The sequence below is a fragment of the Mixophyes fleayi genome, chromosome 5 (assembly GCF_038048845.1).
Source record: "Mixophyes fleayi isolate aMixFle1 chromosome 5, aMixFle1.hap1, whole genome shotgun sequence".
NCBI lineage: Eukaryota > Metazoa > Chordata > Amphibia > Anura > Limnodynastidae > Mixophyes > Mixophyes fleayi.
In genome coordinates this window covers 199,889,246-199,916,986 of record NC_134406.1, presented here as the reverse complement: position 1 = coordinate 199,916,986, position 27,741 = coordinate 199,889,246, and the positions used below count along the sequence as shown (strand labels likewise).

Genomic DNA, 27,741 nt, shown 5'->3' with positions numbered 1-27,741 from the left:
TATTGGACACTATTAAATACTTAAGCAAAAAAAACTGTTGTTACCTCTTCTTTGCCAATTGTTCTATATTATGCACTCTATGAAGGTTTTTTATCAAGATTGAAAGGTCACTCTCTCGATCAAGTATGCAATAGGACTACATGTAATTGGTACAAAATGTAACAATCAAAGAATAACAAAAACTGTAACCAACATGCAGATACAGCAAAATGTAAATTGTTTTGTGAAAATGAGCCAAAGGAAAATCTGAGAGCCGGCAGTTTAGATGGATATCTAAGAATTAGCAAGTACAATAAATACACTCGCACGCTGGAGAAAAAACATTGAGAGCAAAGAAGAATATTTAATGAATACAATTACACAACAGAATAATGTGAAGCACCTGTAATAAAATAAATACTACTGCATTTCAGATGCTATCCATATTATTTTAACTTGGAATGTTGTAATTTCTTTGTTTATGTTTAATTTATGTAAAGCGCTTTGGAATTTTGTTATTTTCGAGCCTTTCATGTCCGTATTTTATTAGCATAACTACAAAGTATAGTATGATAAAATAAAGTGAAAACAAAAACAGCAAGACTGAGACATTGCTTGCAAACATTCTTTGCTATATTTCCATGTTGTCCACCATTTACTGGAACTCCTGGGGTCTGGTTTGTCCAAGTGCAAAGTTGCTCATTTACTTTGCTTTGCTCCTAACTCAAAATCAGGTCCATAGGGTTTTCAGGTCAGCCAATTACAACCAGATACTTCTACACTTATTGCATACTTTGTATTGAATTAGTTCAGATCAATGCTTCATACAGTGATGTAACTTCTGCAATTACACAGGTGTCCCATGCTACATCTATGAGAACTTTGTGCTAAACAATGCACCATCATCAATGGACTTATGCCAGCTGTCATTGATAGCTGAGAAGTCCAGTGTTAGAGACAAAAACGGCCAACTGGTTCTTAGTCTTGTAATTAATGCATACAGCATTCTTATTGTTGTATTGGCTATAAATGTGCAGAAACACACTGCAGCGGGCAGCACAGTGGCATAGTGGTTAGCACTTCTGCCTCACAGCACCGGGGTCATGAGTTTGATTCCCGACCATGGCCTTATCTGTGTGGAGTTTGTATGTTCTCCCTGTGTTTGTGTGGGTTTTCTCTGGGTGCTCCAGTTTCCTCTCACACTCCAAAAAACATACTGTTAGTTTAACTGGCTGCTATCAAAATTGACCCTAGTCTCTGTGTGTGTTATTGTGTGTGTGTGTGTGTGTGTGTGTGTGTGTGTGTGTGTGTGTATGTTAGGGAATTTAGACTGTAAGCTCCATTGGGGCAGGGACTAATGTGAATGAGTTCTCTGTACAGCGCTGCAGAATTAGTGGCTCTATATAAATAACTGATGATGATGAGAATATGAACCAGATAAACTAACTAATTCCAATATTATCACTTAGCATGTGCAACTTAAGTTATTCCATTTAATGTGCCTGATTTGGAGGATCTAAAAACAAGCCAGGAACAAAATCCAAGTTACATAGTTTCCAGCATGACCCATTTCACCCACATCAGTTTTCCCTAGAAACTATCCAATTGCATTAACAAGGTTTGAATTCAATAATTGATGTTAAATAAACATCTTTGAAGATCAGTTAATTAATTCAGCAAGAGCTACTGTACCATGTCACTGAAAAACAGTTTGCTTGTGTGAAGAACTGTACCATTTCACCCAAAGCATTTTGGTACAGTTTTTCCTAGAAACTATCCAATTGCATTAGTATGGATTTAATTTAATAATTAATGTTAAATAAATATCTTTGAAGGTTGGTTAATTAATTCAGCAACAGTTACTGCATCTAAAAAATAAGTGTGAAGAACTGTAGCACACTCTTTTTTAACATGTAAAATGGGTTAAGTTGTAGGGCTACAGGATCTCAAGCTGAATTGATTTTTGAGAATATGTATTTACACACGAGTAAAGCTTCACCCTAGAGTAACTTATTATTATTATTATTATATTTGAAATAATCACTAAACTTCTTAAATAACATATTTTAATATTGTGGTATTTATCGTAAGTTAACGTAAGTTTAGTTAGTTTAGTGCCTGGTTTTTAATCTGAAAGATTCCCATGTGTTGCTATTTGATTCACCAGTGGTTCTGCAATGGGAAAATATTAATAAAATTGCATTATTAGTGTATAATTTCGCTTCATTTCCAAACAGCTATTAGTAGCTTATATTTGAAATGTGAAGCTTTGATGTTAGGATGGAAGTCAAACTGACCAGTTCACTGGAGAGATACTGTATTTGTCTGTTCTTTTTTTTCACTGATCTTCTGACTGTATTAATCTGCTCTTAAGTAATGAAGTGATATAAAACAAGACTTTAGATCAAATAATTAATTGAATCCAGTTTAATTCAGTCAGCAATGAAATGGATCAAGTTGACTTTTATGTGTCATGATGATATATAATCCTGTGTAATAAGAGAATACACACACATATATATATATATATATATATATATATATATATATATATAGATAGATAGACACACACACACTTGTTGATCGGTGAGATGTTTTAATAGAATATCAGCTCAAAAGGTTTTGCATAAGAGCAGATAATTAATTAGGACATTTTCTCCAACAGGATGGGGGGGGTCAGCAAATACTTGAAAGATTTGCAATGCTCTCTGTAGCCAGGACTATTGGGTCATTCATTTGACTCTCACGTATAGGTACACATGCTGCATGAACCACAGAAAATAGATCACATGTGTGCTTCATACTGAATGTGTCATTCTCAGCCTTATCAGCCTTGTTTCCTTAACACTAACCCACTAATATAGAGCTATAATGAGTAATTATATCAGAACCAAGACATTTCATAATTTACTTATACTTTTCAATTTTTTTGACCATCCTTTCTTTTTCTTTTTTCCCTTAGGTATTTAAATCATTTTCTGTGTATATATACTTCAAGTAACCTACTTTCAACGCCAAAAACCCTGTCTGGAACAGTATTGGATTTTCTAAGAAGACATTTGGGAACTGCTTAATATTTTTAATAAAAGTCAGAAAAATGAAGATGGGCAAACATGAAATGTGTCATTATCTTCAGCTTATAGCAATTTTATTTTGTCTTTCTGGAATAAGCCAAGCTGAGCTTTCAATGTCGACATCCAAGCCTTACGTTCAGTCCGGGAAATCAAGAACAAAGCGGAGCTGGGTGTGGAATCAGTTCTTTGTACTGGAGGAATACACAGGAACAGACCCTCTATATGTGGGGAAAGTAAGTACTGTATACACATATAATACATAAATGGAAATATAACCTATCAGTCTGTGTCTGTATTTACATGACCGTGTTCGAAAATTGAGCAATGAACAGCAATTGAGAGACAACAAGAGCAGATGGATCATATATCATGCATCTAAAGCTCAGAGTTTTCACTGTCAAATCAGCCTCAAGAAATAGGATAAACAACAATTTAAAATATAACTCATTATATGGCATGCAGTACAATATCTCTTAATGCGCACATTTTCTCCTGTAGACTACTTGAATGCACTTGTATGAATAAAGCACAATAATGGCTGATAAAATGAACACTTTATCTGTTTTTATAATCGAATATCTTGAAACATGAATTAAAAAAAAACATTTACAGATGTTAGCACTTAACAGTTCTTCTAAGACTCTACTAGTCAACCAAACAGGAAAGAAAAAAAAGGTCATACATTTTATATTAATACACACATACATATTGTGTATGTACCGCTTCCACCCACTGCACGCCTGCCACAGCTGGGTTAGACACTTTATATGCCCCTCTTCCCTCTTGGCAGATTGTAGGTAAATATATGATTATTCAAGTAATATTATTTGTCTTATATCTGTATAATGTATATTTCACATATGCAATTTTTTATGTTAGTTTTGATAAAGGAAAACAATGGTATCATTTCACTTGCCTCTTCAAACAACAGAATAGTCATGACCACTCTTGGATGTGTGTAACCAATAAGTAAAAATCATTTTCAATGTTAAAGCAATTTGTGCAAATATAGTATTTTAAATCTCATTTACAAATGAGCAGATGTGCAGTGTGCCTACTTTACTGCAAATGCACTCACTGTACTAATAAATACGTGCAGGGCAAAATGATGGCAGCTGAAAAAGTTGGCATTGCAGTGGATGTTTGAATTGAAAGTTTGTTCCTTGCTAAATCATATCCTTGTTTTGTATTCAACTGGAAAAATTAGATTTCATTTTGTGGGACAGGAGTATTTGAATGAGCAGAGAAGACACATTTAGAATGTTTTTTTCCTCCAGTCTTTTCCTTGATGATAAAAGATTGTAAATCTACAGCTAGCCAGAAGTGCTGGAATCCCAACCGTGTCCATAGACTTTTAATTGGATGCATTCTGCATCCTACAGTTGTACTTTAGTGTCTTGCACATTGCAAGACATTTAATAAAAACATTAAAGACACATATATAAGTAACACATGTAATTAAGAGAGTCATGCTGTTCCCCCAGCCTCATGATTAATTTAAGCCACAAATAAGACTAAACTGAGCAGTATTTTAGAAGGAAGATTGAAATGTTTAAATGAACGAAGGAATGGGTCTAAGATGGAAATAGGTTGCACTTAATGTGATGTTTTTACTGTTCACATTATGCATATTTTTCAGAGTGTCAGCAAAACTGCAACTGTAGCCAAAGATTGCTTTAACAAGGAAGGTTCCAAAAACTATGAAGTGGGTGTGTACCTTGAAATGCACTTGATGAATAATTAGTTCCATTTGCATCAATAACAAATGTCCCGCATATTTTCACAGATGGCCATTATTGTTATTTTTCCTAGACATCTCTAACAAATGTTCATAGACATTTGTTATAGTATCACTTGAATTATTGTACATACATATATGAAAAATCTGCCCATTAAGTCCCAGAAGTATTTGAGAAGTAGCAAGGTTTAGGCCAGTGCCTTGGTGTAATGTCTATATGGATAGAAGAAGCACAAATCATCTTATGACATATTGAGAGCATTCCTCATCACTTGGTATGCAAGGAATAAATTGCACAAGCTTGGTAGACTGTTTCAATCTCAAATAATTATCAAAATGGTAAAGGCTCATTCACACTATGTTTTGGATATGCTCTACTAGTGGTTGGTCAGGCATTCGCTTTTAAAGAGCATAATAATCTAGGGATCATTGATACCTATAATCAGAGGGCCTCTTCTCTTGACAGGTGTTTAAAACAACCACATAAAAAAACACTTTAAAGAAGTGCTTACAGAACTGTAGTCCTTAGTATGTACAACAAGTGAAAGGGTGAAGTACATTGGCCTATGGACCACTGATTCCTAGGACCTCATACACTTTACAAGCAGCAGGCATGCTGTCAATGTAGTACCACCTGATCCAGGGGCAAATGCAGGATTTGTAGAGGGGGGGTTCCACACCACGCCATCAGTGGGCGTGACCAGCATGCGTGGGGGCATAGCTATAATTTTAGACAGTGTTTGGCTGCTCTCCAACTCTTCCAATCCCCATAATATACATGCACAATGCACGCCGCTCTCCCTTTTCAAGCAGAGCCGTGTGAAGCTGGGGCAGGGTCCAGCCACCTCAATTATGCAGTGCCCCATACAGGGGGGTTTCCAGGCACTAGGACCCCCGACCCTCGTTTGCCTATGTGATCCTACCACTTTTAAAGTGGATGCAAAAATTTAGCTTGAGCAATATATATTTAGTGCTAAATATAGGATCTTGGGAGGACTATGAAATATAAATTGTTATTTTATACACGATTTCACACTTTTATTTTAATCTAGCATACAAAAAGTGCATGTCTATTTAAATATCACTCAATTTATTTTGCAATGTTATAACAGCTTCTATACATACATATATACATAATTTTATAGTATATATAGCATGAACACTCATTTCGGTATTTTGCTTATGCTCTATGTAGATCTGCTTAATATCATGTTGAAGAACCAGCCTGGTTTAATTTAGCGTAGATGTCTGCAACTTTGATGTAGAATACAAATAACTTTTCCAGTGGATCTTGTCATCTCCATTTTCAGCAGCATAAACCGATTATTATTTGGTCTAATAGTTTTATTATAGGAGTAGTGTTCTTCCAAATGGGCTCATTATATTCCTAATTAAACAAAGTGAACATTTCTAAGAATACTTTGTCTAATTTGAAGTCCATTTAGAAAACTTCAACTTGGAGAAAAATCATATTACAGTAAAAACCAAAAGACTGTTAGCAAAAATGTTCTCACTAAGCACAAACTAAAATCTACACTATAGTTTTAATTATTTTAATTATACTTATGGGGGGAAAATAACTTGCTATGTCCCAGGGTTAAATGCAATTGTGCAGTCTTCATTTCACCAGCTCAAATTGCAACAGATTTGTGTTTTATAATACCATATGCAAATTCATCATTATGTTGAGTTAGCCTAAAAAAAATCCAGCTAAAAGCTAAAAGCATCATCACTGTAGTTGAAAAAAACAACTCAAAGGTTCATCATAAGGCATAGCACATAGCAATTACACACAGGCACTCCCAATAACTTCCTGTATGAAGGCAAGGTTCCATCTGGTCCACTATCACTATTAACCATGGTCATTGACCACGATTAAGAGCTGGAGGCAGAGAAAACTGCCAGAACATTAGTCATAGAATTTGCAACAGCTGATTATTGGAAATGGAGTGTGACTGATGTAGACTCTACATCTATGCCAGTGAGAGGATTAAATAAAGGGTATATTGTACTGTAAAACTAATTCACATTGTACTCTCTGGGAAAGACAGTACCAAAGGCAAAACACATTTGGAAAGAGTTTTACACAACTGACCACTACAAATACAGTTGTTTTGTTACTTGTTTATCCTTCAGTTGTTTATTTATTCATCTATTATTTATTGGATGATTGCTTGGCTTATGTATTATTTGACATTTGATCTTTACTGTCTATTGATTACTCCCAATACATTTTTCTATTATGTGTTATCATCATTATTTTTCACTGTGTGATGTTAGCTTTACATTGAAATTCCATGTCCTTATACTAATTCCTCACTTCTGATCTAATATATAATGCACTATCCTATTATCATTTATTTATTTTCAAATATCTTCTGTCATTCAATTTTCTTTTTAAAATCAACTAAAGTCATTTCACCCTAAATAATCTTTAACATACTTCAAATCTGACAAACCATCCCTAATCACCCACCCATCCACACAGTCCTCCATCATTCAACATATGATACCTATATCCCTCTGCTTGAACACCTATATTTCAGTTTCACCTCTTAACATCTCTGCCACATCAGTTTCATCCCATTTTACATTCTTCCACCATCATAAACCTAATACCCACCATCTCATCCTACATCCATAGCATCTCACAACTGTCCATCTCATTGCTGACTACCACTCACACCCATAAATCTACATATTATCCTCTTTAACTCTGATTGTCTTTTTCCTATTTATACCTCCTCCTTCTATCTCCCCATGTATTTATTTTTCCTTTCTTTTGCCTGTTCTTCTTACCTCACTTACCGTCTGCATATGCTTCATTTAATATTCAATAACATCCATTGATCCCGACCTCTCATTATATGTTATTCTGTGAATCCTAGCAGCTAACTCCATTCCTCTCTACAATCCCACTCCTCTGCTTCATCAACTACCATATGGACCCCTTATTCCTGGACCACACCACTCCGCACATACATAAACAGGACTGCCAGCTACTCCATGTTGCTCCCCATGGCGATGAATGGCTAAGTATCACTTTTCTTCTCAGGTTACTAATTGAAGGATACAGTGTCTGTAGTTCATACACATATTGACTCCCACATAAGCGTATTAGTGTACCTGTCAGCTGAAATGTGAAAACAATGAAGGTCATATGAAAAATACATTTAGGAGTTCATTCACAATTTTTATGAAAATTATCTTTAGTGCCCTCCCTAAACCCCATCCTTTGAAATAGTAAATGGCTCCTTCACTTTACAGAAAAAAGCATCAACTACTTATTTCTCACCAGTTCTAATCAGCATCAGTTAAGACATAGTTTTAACCCAGGGGCAGACTGGACTGGAGGGCAGGGAGGCATCTGTCTCCTGGGCCGGTCTCCTAGTGAACTACCTTGGGCTGGGTCACTGAGCCACCTGCATATTTTTCCCATTAAGATAAGCTGCTGAGTCGAGTCTTGCCCCCTGGGCTAAAATTTGTCAGCCCTCCCCTGCTTCAACTCCATTATTTTATATCTTGTATCTGGTATCTGCAGGTAAAGTTTCACCTAAAATTATATTATTCTTTTAGGTACATTTGTCTGGGATCAGCATACAATTGTGTGTCAATTTTCATCTGTTGTACATTTGATTTTCCCCTGTCATAAAATAAGACAGGAATAGAATTTTTTTAGCCATTAAGATACCTAGAATGTACAAAGAATCATTATGAATTTCAGAAGATAAGTCTACTGATCTTGTGGATGGCAATGACCTATCCACTTAGGTGATTGATAATGAGCGCAGGGCTGCATGGGACAGGGCCAGTGTCATGATTTGAGGCCCTCAACACCATACAATACAGGAACTTTGGGCTGTAAAACTTCATACAACCAACCTGTTTGATAATTTTTTCAATTTTAGGTGTGTGTGTGAGTGTCTTTGATTATAAGGGTTCTAAACAACAAAGTCCAACAAATAGTGAGGTACTTATCCAAATAGTCAAGGAATCTCCACAAACCTAGATTATCAAAATAATAAGAGTGTATTGAGAAAAACAGTGTGATCTAGTGCTCCCCAAAGTGATATGGATGTGCTGGATAATGCAGTTCTAATCCAACCTATTCTATAGTGTTGTCATGTGGTGTGAACCGCGCAACTGTAGACGAAGTTTGAGCCAATGTAGCCTTATTTAGTTGTGCTCCATGTGACTTCTCTTTCAATTAATATAGATTGTCACACATCCCTGACCACGCTACACTAACATAGCAATACTATGAAGTAAGAGGATATAGTGTGCCTTAATTCTGTGCACCCTACTCATATCTTGTAAATCATGTTGTTTGTCCAAATTCGATGGAAATTTCCAATGTTGCATTTTATATTAATTTGTTTTGTTTTGAAGTTGTGCTTCATTTTAACTTTTCTGTTAATATGCAGTTTATGAGTACCACCATCATTATCATCTACTCATATGTTTATTCAGTTAGTGCATTTTTTTATATTGGGGACATTCCTGTTAAATTTGTCAGTTGGCATTATGATTATGTAATTTTGGTGTTGTTAAAACACAAATATATCTCTGCACTTCATTACTTAACACCTGTCCGGTGTACTTCCCAAGCAGTCTGAACCTAATTAAAATGTAACCAAATACAACAGAAGGGTAGGCAGCTCTGGTCCTTTCAAAATGTTCTTTGCTTTAGTAGAAAGTCATCAATGTCTTGGCGTGGCCTGGCATACTATCATCAAATAGCCTGATGATGGTACGACCACCTGATTTATACCAGACTTCTGCTTTTATCATAAATAGGTATCTATATTGGTCAGTAATATATATTTATGCTTAGTTGAAAAGCTACTGGTCTATTTTAATGTTTTTATGTCTTTGATATTCGTGCATCTATAAATGTAATTTCCTATAAAACGTCTGCCAAGATGGTGCAAAGTAATTCCATTGAAAATAACAGCCATCACTGTCAGTGGTGACTCTGAGCTGCTCCTCTCATTTTTGCATCTCTTTGAGATGAATTAGTCTGGCTAGCCTGCAAGGAAAACACAAATCCGCCCAGCTTCTTCCATTAAAAGGATTAAATGTTGCACATCTGAGTTTCTGTCATCTTGGGCACAATGACAAAAGAAATTGTGCATGATATGTATCACAAAAGAAGAAAAAAAAACCACCATTTGTAGTTACAGTTTGGTCACTTTTTCCAGGTTCTTGTGAACTTTTAGTCAAAACAGGAAAGAAAAGGATTTGTATCCTAAAGCACTCCGAGGTAGTTGTTTAAAATATAACTTTTATTAGAGAGTATTAAAATAGGCAAATTAGAGTGAAATATTAAAAAATATAATGAAAAAATAAAGTGAATTATGATCTAAAAATGCAAACTCAGTTGCATTGCCTCACTATACCAAATTATGTTAATAGTAATCCCTATGCTCCTTGTTGAGTATATCACATTACCTCTTTGTGATAATATATAATAATAGTCCCAGTCTAAGGTAGTAAAAAGTAGTAAGAGCTGGATTCTACATATATAGCACAACAATTGTTGAAAAATACAATCTCGTGTCTCTCACAAGGTCACAAATCTCTGTATAGAGATTAGGGAAACTGCTAGCTATCGTTCCCAATGATAAAGATATAAGCTGATTGTTAGCAGAGAGCATGGGTTCCACTCCCTGGTATCGTTGGCATTCTGTGAAAATACCCTACCTAGCGGTAAACTGGGGAGCAATTCAGGGAGGGAATAATGGTATCAATGAATAGTAAGGCAAAACGCCAACACGGGTTTCTCTTCTAAAGCTTTGTCAAGGCCTTCTCACACCTTTTTGTGAACTTTTGTGTCAGCACATTTTTGTGGAGCTGGTTAGGAGTTTAGTTTAGGCCTGTACTTATATTGTTCCATCAACATGTAATTTGTTTAATACCAATTAATGAATCGAGCCCAGTCGCAAAAGGAAGAGCAAAATAAAGGCTAAATTTCTCACCAATTAAATGAATTATATACTATATTATATAGGCCAGAATTTTACATGTATTTTCCAGTGCCCACACAGTTCTAATGCCAACACAAGATAATAACTTTGTCCACAATATCACTAATAGTTACAAGTGCTATTGGTATAAAGTTCAGTGCCTAGTGTTACATACAACTGCATACAATTCAAATCCACATGTTATTATAGGATACCCTTTATTCAATAAACAGCCTGATCTAATCATATACAACCCTATGATACATAACAGCTCCATGCGACATGATCCAAGCTTATATAGGCCAATGTCACTATAACAACCTGTTGCCACCATAACATACCAATAGTGCCAGAATATACAGCCACATGTTACTATAAGAATCATGTGCCACTATAAGAGTACCATGATGACAGCACTTATAGACAGGCTAGCAAGTAAGAGTAGACACAATTTATTAGTAAATAGCTAGCTTGGGCCCCATACCAGAGACATTTATGATGAGCTCCCTCACTTGGTGTTGATTGCATTAGTGTCTGATTAATTGAATTATATAATAGATGCCCAGAGATGGAAACCTGCTGGCTAAAACAAATGGGGCAAGTTTTAAATATCATAAAATGTAAATCAGTAATATATATTTATGCTTAATTGAAAAGCTACTGAAAATAATATTTAATATCAGAATTGTGGTGAAGGTTAAATTTTGAATTCAAACAGTAGAAATACCAGGCGAAACCAGATGGAGGAGACTTTGCGTATAGTCTGTGGAGCACCATCAGGTCAATATTGAACATTTTATGTACACATGCTTTCATACACAGTATAATATTACCAATGTCTACAAAAGATGTAGTCATTATTGAAATAATAAATTATAAATAATTGAAATAATAAGCTCAATAAAATGTTTGATTTCTGTTGCGCATCACATTTCATTGATAGTATTTTTGGCATAGACCCCATATGCTGAGGGACATTGCACAAGTTAAAAATACCTATGTTCATGGAATGTTGGTAGGCCTTTTGAAAAATTCTTTCTGCACATGGATTTGATAAACAAATGGATTTTCTGAAAAGCAATTAAGTTGTAGCAATGAAGTGTGCAGAAAATATGCAAACAAGTTTATCAGCTTGACTAACAACAACAACAAATGCTTAATTGCTTATGTTTTCTTTTATTCTCCTCCACTAAATTGCTATTGGGAAATATGCAGTATTATTCTATTTTTTTATATTTTATTTTATACTTCTTTAGCATTACCACTTTTTACAACCAGTAGTATTAGATATTTTTAAGATTGGCTGAGCTCTTAAACATTGGACATTTCTAACAAGTTGTCTTTAACTGTCATGAAGACATGACCTTCATGGAGTCCGGCACTAACAAAGCATTTATCAAACTCTTTATTTATAGAAAAGCTTCAATTTCCTTATATAATTCTATACCTCTATCCTGGTGAGTGTCTTCTAATAAGACAATGTCCCACTGTCTCCATGCATAGAAACAGTCAAAAACAGAATGGATTCTTAAACTAGACTTACAGTACACTGCATTCTTACGTAACTGCTTGTCTTACACAACAAACATTTTTTTTTTTTTATAAATGTACTTGATTATATAACTGGTTCTTATTATGGGTCTAATTAATTTCAATTATTTAGAAATAGATCATGTCATATGTTATATTACTATTTTGCATCTGCTGAACATTTATTGACTAATATGCATAAACAAAATTGTCAATATCACACTTAAAAGTACAAAAAATCATGATTACCGAGCCAAATTAGATGGTAATCACACATAGGGCCATTAAGGAAAGTAAGGCAAAAAAAATAGTAAACCATGTTACAATGCAAGGGGTGCAAACGAGTCTGTTATTTTGCACATAAGTTAAAGACTGGCTGCTTTTTCATGTAGCACACAAATACTTGATAGCTTTATTTTTACACTGCAATTTATAGTTTATCTAGGACATGCCCTACCCCAACTATAAATCTGTCCCCACATTTTAAATTTACCTCCCCCTCCAATGTTACATATTTTTTCCCAAGGGCAAAGTTACTTCATTTTTATGCTTTGCTCTCCTTGATGACTCAGGCCCATAGTGTTTTTAAGATAAGTAAAACAATATATTGAATATCATTTCAAAATACTTTTGTTAACTTACGACTTCTTGCTATTTATTTATTTGCCATGTATTCGGAAAACATATACTGAATTGATAGAATAAAATAAAGTGACTGCAATTTTTACACTGTTAAATATGGGCAAATATTATAGCTATTTAGATTTTAAGTGCAGTTTGCATAAATAACTCTTTTCCTTTTATCCCCCTCTTTTTCTTTTTTTGTTAGGGTATTTATTGACAGGCATTACAAGAACCAAAAACATTACTATGCATTTCATGAATGTGAGTGTGCAGATTAAATGTCCCATTTTTTTGTTTAGCACTTTGAGTGTTAGGACTTACTTTAGCCCAGCACCCAGTTATACATAGAGGTTTTATTAGTATATCTTCTAGCTAGGTCCTACCAGTGCTAGCTATAGCCTGTACGCAGATGTAAAAGAGAGTGGTATGTACCCATGTTATATAAATGAATTGTTACTATAGATATCCATTTGAATGAGATCATCTTGTCATAGTAGATGGGCAGTCACAATTTGTACATTGAAAATGTACACTAAAATCCTCATGTTTATTTCACATATTATATTGTATATTGATATGGCAGATTTTTCTACACAAATGTTTGTTACGTTGAATAGTATACTAAATCTGTTCACCTTACAAATAGGCATGCAGTGCTTTCCCAGAAAGACAAGAACAAGCACTAGGCAAATTTCTACATATTGTAGGTATCTACAGAAGTTATACACATTCCCAAATGGTTTATTCATAGCTGCTTACTGTCTCAGAATGCCCGGTAAACTCCCGTTTTAAGATGAGACCACTTAGACTCCCTGGAGAAATCTCCCGGAAGGGTGCTTTTACCATGGGTGGAGACATATTGTCCAGCCCACCAGAATCAACCCCAAATGGGAAGGAAGCAATTGGCATTATTAGATGCTTTCCCCTGCCCACTTGAAGATGTAATTAGCTTCACATGAGACGAGCATTGCAAAAGGAAATAGTTATTTATATTTTAATATATCTTTGTAGGTTTGCAGTCAGTAATGTTATCTAATTTGTGTTATATCATGTTATAAAATAATTTATAGCAATCATTTTATGACAATCTTGCAATACAAATTAAGATTTAAAAATCAAAGTCCTAGCACTGGATGTCAAATGATAAATTAAACATTATAATAGGGAGTTAAAATATTGCGGACAAGGCAAACAGGCAGTGCTTAGACATGACTTTGCATATGCATGGGAGTTACGCATGTATAACACTTAGAAATAGAAATTATTCTTCTAGGCCAGCAGCAAGCGTCAGGAAAGCTTTGGCACCTTCCTAGTGCCCAATTACTACCCACTTACTGAAAATGTTACATTGAAGAGCATAAGTAGTTACTAATATTTACAGTTTCCCTTTCTGTTGCACATGTTTCCCAGTTGATAATAATTGTGGAAAATTAAATGTGACCTATTTTATCTGTGCTGTATTGTGGATGTTAAACCTTCTAAAATATTATAACTATAGTACTTCTGTAAGAGGAGTTTTGCAACTGACATGTAGCTTGCTGTGACAGAATAGAGAGCCATAAGCAGTGAAACTGCAGCACGAACAAGAGGAATGTTTTTTCACAAAAAACAAGATTTCAATCCACATTCTATAAACCAACTGACATACTTTATCCCACCTACGGGTGTGAGTATTAAGCATAATAGTAGATTTTTCCAGGCACCATTGGTGACAATTTTGGAGCATTTAACAGGACAATGACAACACTGGATTTAAAGCACTGGCTTTTTCAGGAATAATGCTACTTATGGGAATAGTATTTCAGAGAAAAGTAGTTATCTTAGTGGAACACAGACAACATGACAGGTACTATCTGGCCAATTATATCCCAGTCATATCACTCCTTTCTCCTTCATTAGGCATCAGTCCTCAATGCTATTTCCCAACACATGTTGACGATGTAATGTAGAAACTGAAGGCAGGTCAACAAATAGCGGTCCATTATTGGCTTAAATACAATTTACTACACACACTGAAACACTTAATAATTGGTGGTCAGTTTATCCTTAAAACAGCTATAGCAAGGTGTGGTACATATAAAATAGCTATTCAAACACCTTTACTGTAGGTAAAATACACACTTTTATACTATATATAGTATTTGCATCCTACATGGATCAATGCTTTATACAGAAAATAAAAAGCAAGAAGACAAGAAACATATTGTAAGCTTGCGAGCAGGGTTTTCTAACCTCTCTGTCTGTATGTACAACCCAGTATTGTCTTATTAATGTTTGTTCCCAATTGTAAAGCGCTACAGAATTTTCTGGCGCTATATAAATAAATGTTCATGATGATGAAACAGCTGTAAACTTACTACTAACACTAAAGCTAGTGCTCAAACATCATGAGGAAAGTGTTCTTTCTTGCAATTATGGCAATATTTGCAACAGAGGGAGAAAATAGAATAAGAACTGATTTTTTGAATAAACAGATTGTAACTTTAAACCAAGAAAAGGTGACACAGTAGAGTGTACAATATAATGATTCAAGAAGCATGATAATTATGATCAGAATTCAAGGCTAGTGAAAGAAACTCTGCTCACACCATTGACTACTTTCTGAGTAGGCTGTTACATAGGTGTGAAAGTGGATGCGCTCTGTAATTGTCCTTCCTGTGCCTTACCAAAGCCTACATGTAATATGTCAGTTTGTTGTTTTAATAATCTTACTTTCAATAAGCTGTAAATTGGCTGCATTAAACTTAACTTTTTTTTTCATTTTCACAACTGTCTTTCGCTTTCATTGCAGTTGTTGGCATAAAAATGTAGCAAGCTTCACACTGACTCTTTTTTTTAAGACACAAAATGCGGTGATTCGGTTCATCAATATGTGAAAAAAGTCCTGCTAAACTTGTGAACAATCTAAGTACCAACAGATGCAAACAAGTGATTACATTTGCTTAGCAATATAATTAACTTCTGAGATTATTTTTCCTTCAGTTGTTAGGAAAGCAATCTGTTGTTTTGGGTAATGGCTTAGTGGCATCTTCTGTCTTTTTCTATGCAAATTGTCGTAAGTAGCATCAAAAGTTTTCTAAGACTTTTTTTAAGTGGTTGGCAAAGTTTCAAACATCAATAAACAAACTAATTCCTGACAATTCTCCTTTACAATAAGAGTACTATACTTAAGGTATGTTGTTAGAAAAGATAAAGTCTGCATACCTACATGCATCAAATGTTTTATTCTACCTTCTGTGTGGTTTCACCAAGAAGGATAATTCAGGTTTATTTTAAGTCAACAGACAATCTAAAGCAGCCGCACTGGCAAATGAGTATATGAGTGCCAACCAGTGTGGGCAGATAACAGACAAACAAACATTCACTTATGTAGCAGTATTTTAATAAAGTTAAGCACCTCATTTATGAGAGACTGCTCCTGGCAGTCTATTAAGTAGACGGGCTTACTGGACATTAGCTTATTTCTCGACGGGATCTCCTCGGGAGCAGTTTGCTTTGTATCTGTTATATTTTTTCTCTCCCTATGGATTACATTGGATCAAGAAATAAGACGATTGTAAGTTAGTATTTTTACAACACTGTACTACAGAAAATATTAGGGGGGGGCTATAAAATACAAGACATGTGGACAAAATTATTATATTTAATATTTAATTCAAATTAAGGGTGCTCTATTATATCTTAATAATTAAGTGGGTACAAATAGTTATTATTAATACAAGGACCACAGTCTTTTACTATGTAATACAAGGGGACACACAATTTATTTTATTACCTTGGAACCCACTGTCCAGGGGTGTCAGGAGAAGCCCAGTGCTACTTAGCATTGAGCCCGGCATCTCTAGATGCAGGACCATGTTACAGAGCGGGATGTAAGGTTTTTTGATTTTTTTTTGTAATATTTAATTAATTAATTAATTAATTTATTTATTTATTTATTTTAATACACACATAGTTAATGGTGGTATCCCCTAGTGGGGAACCTTTATACCACTGTAAAGTAATTGCATGTCATGTATTTTTTGCAAGATTGAGGAGGAGGCAAGTGTATACAAAAAAGTTTGATGTTATACATAAGGTATGTGACAAATAGTACAGTTGCAACTATAAATGATAAGACTCAGTGGCATAGCAACATTTGAAGCATGTTTAGCATTAAAGATATACAATGAAACTTTTATTTCATATTCCCACTATTCAATTTACTGAAATGAATAACTAATTTTGCCCCTATAACAAAGTATTGTTATCCATAAACAAAAAAAAAACATATTGGTAGATTAATTACCGTCTAACGAATTTAACCCTAGTCTGTGTGTCTGTTAGAGAATTTAGACTGTTAGCTCCAAAGGGGCAGGGACTGATATGAGTGACAGATATTCTCTTATATTATATATTCTCACTATATAAATAAATAAGTAGTGATGATGAATATGATCCAATACCGCTGTTATCAGTGCACGTGTGAAAAAAAATTAAATACATTTTCATCCACATATTTGGGTTTTGATAGAACAAACCATGCTAGATGCTCAGTCATTGACTTTGGATCTGTCATTTAGCATTTGATTTAAATGATGTTAAAACACTCAAATATTTGTAATATTGAATCATGCATACCACAGATTAATAGTCAGAGATGTACAGTTCTTATTCTCTGCATATAATGACATTATTGTATTTTTTGTTATTTATTTCTGTAGCTATAGAAGCCTTTCTCTGAAAAAGTGTGACATGACCCCTCACATTCAGCTTTGTATAAATCTGTCCAGATAATTGAATATGTCATGCTTTTTATTCTTTGTAGCCATGTTTTCACCATATAATCAGTGTGCTTGCAAAACAAACCTATACATTATTCATACTATGCCTTTGGTTTGACTTTCTATTTCATTTTAATAATTTCAAGTTATGTACTTTGTATGCATTTCAATAATGCCATTAATGTGAATGAATGAAAGGCAGCAATGCTGTTAAGAGGACAGATGCTTTTAAGATAAATTACAAGGTATATATTATTGTGTTGTGTGCATTTATAAAACACTTTTTCATGAAAAGAAATATATACATTTTGCTTGTTTTTATAACCACAGGCAGCATTTGTGTTGTTGCTTCCCCTCAACTCCTGTCTTTGGCTGCTTACTTTGTCCAAATAACTGGTTTACAGAACATTGTGAAATTTTAACTATTCACAAATAACAGCACCATAGTGAAGAGAGCAGTACCAGAAATGAGCGGAGTTGGAGATGGAGAGGGTGGATATTTTCTCTCCCTCTTCTGTCCCTACCGTTCTCATGCTGTCAGTCACCATGCTACAATAATTGCTGCAAGGACCACAAGTTGATGCTCCTTCAAGCAATTACTGTAACATGGTGACTGACAGCATGATAGTAATAAATTATTATAGTTTGTGCCTGGTGAACGGAACATTGAGAGAGGTGAGGAGAGTCAATTTATCAGCCAGGAGGTGAGGTGTGAACCTTGATTCACATTGACTCATGGTTGAAATGGACCACTTGTGAATTGAATTTTTTTTAAATACACTTTTAGTATAAAGCTTACTAAAGTAAAAAAGGACTCATTTTTCACACCATCAATAACCAATTTTATTGGTGAAAGATATTTAACCATTTATAACAATTGGCATATTATGCAAAAAGACGAAATATTCTTGAATTTAAAGCTAGGATTCTTTTCAAATAATGTGCTTCATTTAGAGATAAATTGGTCCAGAAAGATCGGAAAAAAAAATATGGTAATCAACCCCACTGCAAGGAAATATAAAATGTATATTTTACCATTTGCTATTATATGAATACTTGTTTGTTCTTTGTAAATCATTGTGATGTGCAATATTTTTAATGAATAATTATGATTATTAATGATGTATAAATTTTATATCTGTTAGACCAGTGCTCCGCAACCTTTTCTCACCCTTGGCACACCTAAGCACTTTCCCGAATAATGAGGCACACCAAAAGCAAAAATATACAAAAAAAGCAGGAATTACAAAGTGCATACACAGAAAGTACATTTAATTGTTATTTTTTATGTGATAAATTTAACATCCCAGCTAATAACATTTTTTTTTCTTATCACTTAATATTAACTATGTTAGCTTATAACTATAAATAATATTAACTTTTAACTACAACTAATGTGATACCTGTGCTTGTTTTAATGAACAAAATAGTTTTATATTAGGCTCGATATTTGACAGAGCAATTTGAAGTTCTCGGTCAAGGCCCTTCTACATATTCTACGGTTAGCATAAATACAATACATTCTAATTAGCTGGACACCAGATTATTTGTGCAGTATAAAGTAAAATACATGGTTCCCAAAAACAATATATTCCATTTTGATTATTTTAACAGTGCCTAAATGATGATGATGAACTTTGAGGGTTATTTCATGCTAAGTCCTGTTTATGTGAAGTTTGATAAGTACACCAGTTTCATTGCACAATATGAAACGTTCTATAGGAAGTGACTGCAGACGTCCCTGTTCCGAAGAACTAGCACTTTAAGCCCGGGGACAGAGAGAGCCGCTGCTTGCCGAAGTTGTTGTGCTGTCAGTTTACAGTTAATGTGTAAGAGAAAGGAAGAGACTGCTGGAGAGAAGAGACAGCAAAGATCAGTGGTTAAAAAAAGAGAAGGTTATATGAACATCAACTCACCAAAACAGGATAACCACAGTAAGTAACAGGAGAGGGGTAGTGCTAGCTCCATTGCCAGGGAAAAAAATAAGTATTGAGGATGGCAAGACTTCTGAGTACAGTGGGAGGGGAAATTAGGAAAGGAACATATGTGGGAGAGAGGAGGGGCAGAAATTTAGGAGTGTCTCAGACTCTCAGGCAGTATCTATAGCAAGGGCGAGAGAGACCTGGGCTAGACAAACGTGTAACCTGCAACTCGTGTAACCCGGCCAATAACTCGCAACCCGCAACCCACAGAAAAACCCGCAAGTTGAAAATAAAAACAAGCCCAATTTGGCTTGTTATAAGCAGAATTGGTAACTATGGCAGCAACATCAGCGGAGAGTTAAGGAACACGTAGGAACATCACACATACACTATACATTCATAAGTGTCTTCTCCTACATAATAATAATAATAATAATAATAATAATAATAATAATAATAATAAACTCTTTATTTCACCAAATTATTTTACAAAAAAACCATATGGAAAAAAAAGTGAAATTATTTCCTTAAGGCATGGTCTTCCAGTTAACCATAATATATGACGCATGTACGGCTATGAATCTTGCGCATTTTCTCCTGTTGGAGGTACTGTGGCACACTTAGCAATATCTTGTGGAACACTGATGGGCCGCAGCACACAGGTTGAGGAGCACTGTGTAAAACCACCAATATGTTTGCCCTATGAAGGTGAGAGTAGCTGATCACTATAAAGCAAGCTTGAATTGAAAATATAAAGATAATAATACAAAATTAGTTGGTAATATCAGATCAATTGAAAATTTCCCTGTGGTTCAATAAGGAGATATGACATCATTCAAATTTATGTGCCTTGAGCATGATTTGGCACTCAGAAGAAGAGGTGATAGACACATTGTTGCAGAAAGAAAGTATGTTGGATCATTAAAGTTCATTCTACAGGTCCCTGTGGCTTGAAAAAATATATTTTTTTCTCTTTAAACTATTGCCTTTTGTTGTATACTGTGGGCATCATGTAGGATTGGGCACAATTTCCAACTAAAACGCGTGTAAATTGCGACCAATAAAAATACACATTCTGAGTAGCATACAGAGTTGGACACTTGCTCAGCTGATCATCATCATTATCAGTTCATAGCTTACACCAGGGGTAGAGCACCATTACACATACATTTTCTGACAGGTTGATGAAAAGTATATAAATAATCTTTTATTTTATATCTCATTTTATAATATATGAACAGATTCAGCCACAATTGAATTCGAAGGAGACTAGGCACAAAGCTCTCCTCCCCCACCTGTTACTATGGAATTTGAATAGCAGAGAAACAAGTTTTGAGCAGTTCGTCAAATAAGCATATGAATGCTGTGATCTACTTCCGGTAGAAAGGCAAACTCCCCCTAGAAGAAAGGTTTTTGACACACGTTACACAAGGAAGAAACTTCCTTTTCCTGCCCTGCTCCCAAGGTGAGAGGACACAGCTGATAGAGACTGCAAGCTTAGTTCCATGGAGGTCTGTATATAGGGGACTGGAGAGGCCATTTATATTAGAACCTGGCTAGCAGGATAAATGTTATAATGGAGTTTTGAATGAAATGAATGAAAGGTGAGTGAGCCTGGAAACATAGTTTAATGTGTTTTTGAATGGAAGATGGTTGACTAATGTTGTAATGGAATTTTGTTTGGTTATTTGAATGGCATTGTCTGAGTTCAGATAAAATGAAGTTGAATCTGGATATATACATAGTTCTATGTGGTTCTGTTGGTTAATGTTGATATGGAGTTTTGTTAGGTTACTTGAATGGCATTGTCTGAGTTCGGATAAAATGGAGTTAGTGAAGACTTTGGTTTGGCATGGATAGTGTTACATAAATACATGCCAGGTAATAATATTGCAAATGCTTTGTAATAGAAGTGTATGGAGATGGTTGTGCATAGTTTGTTTGTTTGATAGTATGATGGTGTTGGAAAAGTATTTCATGGGAAAGTGACAAAATCATGTAGGTGGTATTGGAAAGTCTGCTATGCTGCTGTTGAAAAGTGTGGCTGAAAATAGGATTTAGATGCATAGCAAGTGATTGGATTGTTCAGGAAGTGATCAGATTGTTAAATATAACATTTTGCTAAACTGTAGGTTTAATGTGTAGTTTGTAACTCTGAATCTCTGAAATAATGTGGTTTATTGCTGGAAAAGTTGATGTAGTTAATATGGCAGCAAGGTGAAATATCACGTGTTCAGAGCAGGCTGATTCAGACAATAGTGAAAATAGATCTAGAAGCTGTCAAGCTTGTAAAATGGCTGACATCTAGAAGATTTTATGTGAAGGGAATGTGGATAGTGAATAATGGCTGTTGGACATTGAGATAAGTGAAATAATAGATGGATAAATGGTAGAAGTTTTGAGATAATGTGAAAATATTTGAAAGGTTAAAATGTGTGCTTGATTGTCTGTGTGTTCTCCCTCCCCCACAGGTCTTCCCCCTCCTCATCCTACACACACACACAATGCAATCACACTTCTGGTAAAGCTTAACACACACACCTTTAGACAAAAGTTACTCAAAACACCCACAATGACATATATAATAGGCAATAAATGTATTGTATTGCACCAAAATGTATACTTTGTGTAAAATATTGTTACGCTGTTTACTGTTTTAGAATATATACATAAGTTTTACAATTAGAATGTTAATAATACAACACGTTTTAAATGAAACTATATTTTGTGCACAGTTTTTCTTGAAGGTATGAGCATAAGCTATTATATGAATATTGGTTCTGTGGATTTAAAAAAACATAAGAATTACGTTCAATCAGAAGTACTTTTTTCGAGGAGTTGGTTGCATAATTAACGGTATTAAATGGTCATCCATACATTTGCCAGATTATTAAGGAGATTAAAACCCCGTAATGACCCTAGAGATCCTTTTACACAGATGTATCTGTATGTGTGTCCAGGTCTACATTGGTCGCATTTACTTAAAAACGACCTTATTGTACTTTGCCTGTGCTTGTATGCCCCATCACTATAAATCGATATAAACCAAATATCACCAACACTATAGCAAAAAATAGTCATAAAATAAAATAAAATAAGATAGATATATGTATCTGTAAATTGCTGCACAAGGCCACTTTATTAAATGCTTCAAATAAAACGTGTGAACAAAGATTAATGGAAAAAGCAACAAAAATCTAAAGACTAATGTGGCCTAGATATAGTAATTGCTTGATAAATTAGAGGGGTTTTCAGTAATAGAATACGCCTTTGTCTAGACTTCAAAGCACAGTGCCACAAATAATATAAAATATTGGTGATGACAGGGAACGTGACTCCAACGCTGGTAATATACTTCAGATGTTTGTCTTCTCCAATATAAAACAAACGTCCCTATTTTATATGGTATAATTCAGCACATCTGCTGGTAATGAACCATATGAATAAGTATATAAAATCCAGATGATAATATATAGCAGAAATAAATATTAGGCAATATATCTGCAGAGAGCCAGTATCTGTGTTAGTGTTTAGAAATCCAGAGAAATGAGAGGAAAGGCCCACTCTCTTGATAATGGGAAACCAGAGTTCTAGAAGAGAAATCCACTTCTTACTGTCTCATTAAATTATAACCAGTGACCAAAGAAGAAATTTAGAAGTGGTGGTATGGATAATGTAAGTGAATTAATTTTGATAGTTTTAAGATCAACGCAGTAGGAGAAATGTCAGTATGACATGCCACCCTATACTAAACCTCTTCGACCACTGGTTATAACAAAAACAATATCCAGAGCATACTCTCAACTATCCTAACTTCTTGAGTGAAAAATGGCTACATATATATATATATATATATATATATCTATATATCTATATATATATACAAGTTAACCCGTGCATGATACTCATGCATTCTAGTCAAATCAAGCTACTTAAGGTGTTAAAAAGGTTATTGTCATGCATTTGGGCCATAGCCCAGGCCTCCTCAGGGGAAGAGTGTTACTTCCCGACGTAAGCGCCCTTTTTAACGTGGTTTTGTCCACATGTCACCACCTCATCATTCTTCTCCATCACCTCATCCTTCATTTTCATCGCCACATCTATCCAGATGTCTATCCAGACACAGGGATCTCTCTCAGTGGTCCTGAGTATCACACTCCTCTCACTCTGTCACCCCCGGCAACCACCAACCACTCCCCACTGTCACCCCCAGCAACCACCAACCACTCCCAACTGTCACTTCTCCTTCAAGAAATATATATATATCTTTTTTAAATCTTTATAAACACTTTTAACAATTAACAAATTAAATTAACAAATTAAAAACATCTTAGTATACCAAATTTCAGCCCTTTCTGAATTTTTTTTTCCACACACACTAAGAATTTAGTAGGTCAGTGTATAACTCCGCCCAGCAGGTGGCGCTGCAGCTTGGTTTTATTTTTTCCACACACACACACACACACACACACACACACACACACACACACACACAAAGACAGACTAACACACGCCACTAGACATTTATATTAGATATATATATATATATATATATATATATATATCTATAATATAAATGTCTAGTGGTGTGTGTTAGTCTGTCTGTGTGTGTGTGGGGAAAAAAACCCAAGCTGCAGCGCCACCTGCTGGGCGGAGTTATACACTGACCTATATATTTCTTGAAGGAGAAGTGACAGTTGGGAGGGGTTGGTGGTTGCCGGGGGTGACAGTGGGGAGTTTTTAACACCTTAAGTAGCTTGATTTGACTAGAATGCATGAGTATCATGCACGGGTTAACTGACCTACTAAATTCTTAGTGTGTGTGGAAAAAAAAACTCAAAAAGGGCTGAAATTTGGTATACTGACATTATTGACGAGTTGAGGGGTCAAACTCATTTCCGTGAGGTAATTTTACCTCATGAACACACATGTGTACAGTGGCGGATCCAGGGGGGTGCGATCGGGGCAATCGCCCCCCCCCCTAGCAGGGGTTTGCTGCCGACGGCTGCACAGTATGTGCAGGTCCGTTTGGCAGTGACAGTGTGCTGCCCGGCTGCTCTGATTGTGTTTTAAACACATTCAGAGCAGCCGGGCAGCACACTGTTCCTGCCTGTCACTGCCGAGCGGACCTGCACATACTGTGCAGCCCCCGGCAGCCTCAGAAGTCGGAAAGGGGGCAGGGCCTAAATCGCCCCACCCTAACATCCCCCCTGGGAACAAACATTTTCTAGATCCACCTCTGCATGTGTAGCGGCGTGTGTTAGTGTGTGTGTGTCTGTGGAAAAAACTATTTTCTCAGAAAGGGCTCATCCAAATGACCTGAAATTTGGTATACTGACATTTATTTGACAAAAAAAATGCATGAGTATCATGCACGGGTTAACTTGTATATATATATATATATATATATATATATATATATATAAAGAAATATTGAGAAAAAATGGCGCTGAGTCAAGAACAAGTCCAAGAATGCAATATATGTTCCAGCTCATGTAAACACTCTCTTATTTTCAAGTTTCAGCCACAATGCGATGAAACTGGATGGTAAGTCCGGGAAACAAATCTAGAAAGAGAATATAGCAGGGTGCCTCATAGTGTATTATTATTGGTCAATATCCTATAATTAAATGATGATAATGTGTGCCAAATAATTTTTTGTAATCAGGTGTATCAGATAATAATGGTCCTCACACCAGATCATTTCCAGAAATTGTTTGCATGCTTCAATACTTCGTACATGTTTAATTGATGTCTATAAAGATTGTACATCTATGGTCACCCATAAATAATTGGGATCCCATTTGAAATGTCTAAATATCTGTAGAACGATAGTGGTATCTTTCAAATAGGATTGACGATCCACCACATACTTTCTAAGAAATATATCTACATATTTTGAAATATGTGAGCTCGAGGTCTCAATTCCTGCCACTATTGGTTTTCCAGGAGGATTAACTAAAATTTTCAGCAGGAATTAGAATATCGGTACAACAGGATTAGTTACCATGTGGTATTAAAATTCCTCTTTACTGATCACTTGATCATATAAACCTTTTGTTAACAACTCCCTCAAAAAGAAAGACATAATTCTAAGTAGGGTTTGTTTTCAAAGATATATAAGAAGATTCATCATTTAAAAGTCTGTGCAATGTGAAATTTTTTGGATTTATCAATTGGCTACTCTAGTCCTACGAGGTATAAACGAGAGTTATGAGATTGCCCCTTTCTTATAGTTTTTAATAGTGCTTAATTGATACTCCTTTTTAATATATTTATTAATGACCTTGGTGATGGTTTAGAGAGTAAAGTTTCTATTTTTGCAGATGACACTAAACTCTGTAAGGTAATAAAATCAGAGCAAGATGTAGCTTCTCTACAGAGGGACTTAAATAAACTGGAGGATTGGGCGGCTAAATGGAATATGAGGTTTAACACAGATAAATGTAAGGTTATGCATTCAGGAATCAAAAACAAGAACGCAATCTATAAATTAAATGGAATTAATTTGGGAGAATCTATAATGGAAAAGGATTTGGGAGTGCTCGTAGACAATAGACTTAGCAATAGTGCTCAATGTCAAGCAGCAGCTGCAAGGGCAAATAAAGTATTGGCATGCATAAAAAGGGGCATAGATGCAAGGGAAGACAGTGTAATTTTGCCACTGTATAAATCGTTGGTAAGGCCTCATCTTGAATATGCAGTACAGTTCTGGGCACCACTCTATAAAAAAGATAATTTGGAACTAGAAAGGGTTCAGAGAAGGGCAACAAAATTGATAAAGGGTATGGAGTCATTAGGTTATGAGGAAAGGTTAGCCAGTTTAGGCATGTTTACTTTAGAAACGAGGCGTCTAAGGGGAGATATGATTACTATGTACAAATACATTAGGGGTCAATACAGAGAGCTTTCATGGGAACTTTTTACCCCAAGGACCATACACAGGACACGTGGTCATCCCCTAAGGTTAGAGGAGAGGAAATTTCACAACCAGCAAAGGAAGGGGTTCTTTACAGTAAGGGCAGTCAAGATATGGAATTCATTGCCAGGGAAGGTTGTGGTGGCAGATTCAATAGATATGTTTAAGAAAGGGTTAGACAAATTTTTAGCGGAAAAGTGTATCCAGGGATACGACCGTTAATTTAAAATAAAGGATAGTAGTGGATATAGGGTAAAAATTGGATTGCAATATTGAGTCTGGGGGAATTTTCAAAATTGAAACAGATGGGCGGTTGCCTACTCTGGATTAATTTCAAATATAAGTGCAGGATCGCAGGAGATCCAAAATAGGTTGAACTTGATGGACTGGTGTCTTTTTTCAACCTCATCAACTATGTTACTATGTTACTATGTTACTATATGTATTATTAATCTATGGTCTGCACCTGTTTTTATTATTGATACCTCTTATTACATTCCTATGATTTATTTATAGTATCTATATGTTTTTATACAGATTGTCTGTATTTTAAGATTATTTGTTTTTTATCCTTAATTTATATATCCTTTCTTATATCTTATTTGCACATCTGTATGTATATATCTTTCATGTTTATGCTACGGCATGCCCTCTGTATTTTTATGTTTAAAGCGTTCTAGTGCCAGATGGCGCATGCATGATTTACTGTTGTTTAAGACCCTTAACCTATTAGGATATTTAAATAAAGTTTTAAGACTTTGTAAGACTGCACATGCGCAATGCACGGATGTACATTGAGCATGTTCTGACTGCTTGTGTGAAGTATATCAATAAATCTTAGTGATTCAATGCCATATGGCGCAGGTACAAAGTGATGTTTATGTTCCGTTTTTTGTTCAACTGCGCATGCGCAGTACACGAACGTCTCTAGTACACATGTGCAAAATGGCGTGGCACACTATAAGTAAGAGCGTTCGGCAGTCTGTTTATATTCTCCTGATGAAGTCTTTATTTTATATAAGACGATATGCGTTGAGACTGTTGCAGTTCTACTATTGATGTTTATTGGTTTGAACCCTGATTTTAGGACCATTATAGTCCATCTTGGACTTGCTGAGATCTGATGTGGATATATGAATGGATACCTCCTAGGAGTTTAAAGATAAGCCTATATTTTATTTTTGTTTTGTAAGTGCATTCACTTATTTGTCTATTTATAGTTTGAT

General features: G+C 35.2%; 1 protein-coding gene across 1 annotated transcript in view; it reads left to right on the top strand.

The window, feature by feature from the left end:
• Positions 1–27,741, top strand: part of CDH7 (cadherin 7) — a 149,857-nt gene that overhangs the window by 30,206 nt on the left and 91,910 nt on the right. The window contains exon 2 of the mRNA XM_075213255.1: positions 2,942–3,286. Coding sequence (XP_075069356.1) covers positions 3,077–3,286 — 210 coding nt within the window. The 5' untranslated portion in view covers positions 2,942–3,076. The remainder of the gene's footprint in view (positions 1–2,941; positions 3,287–27,741) is intronic.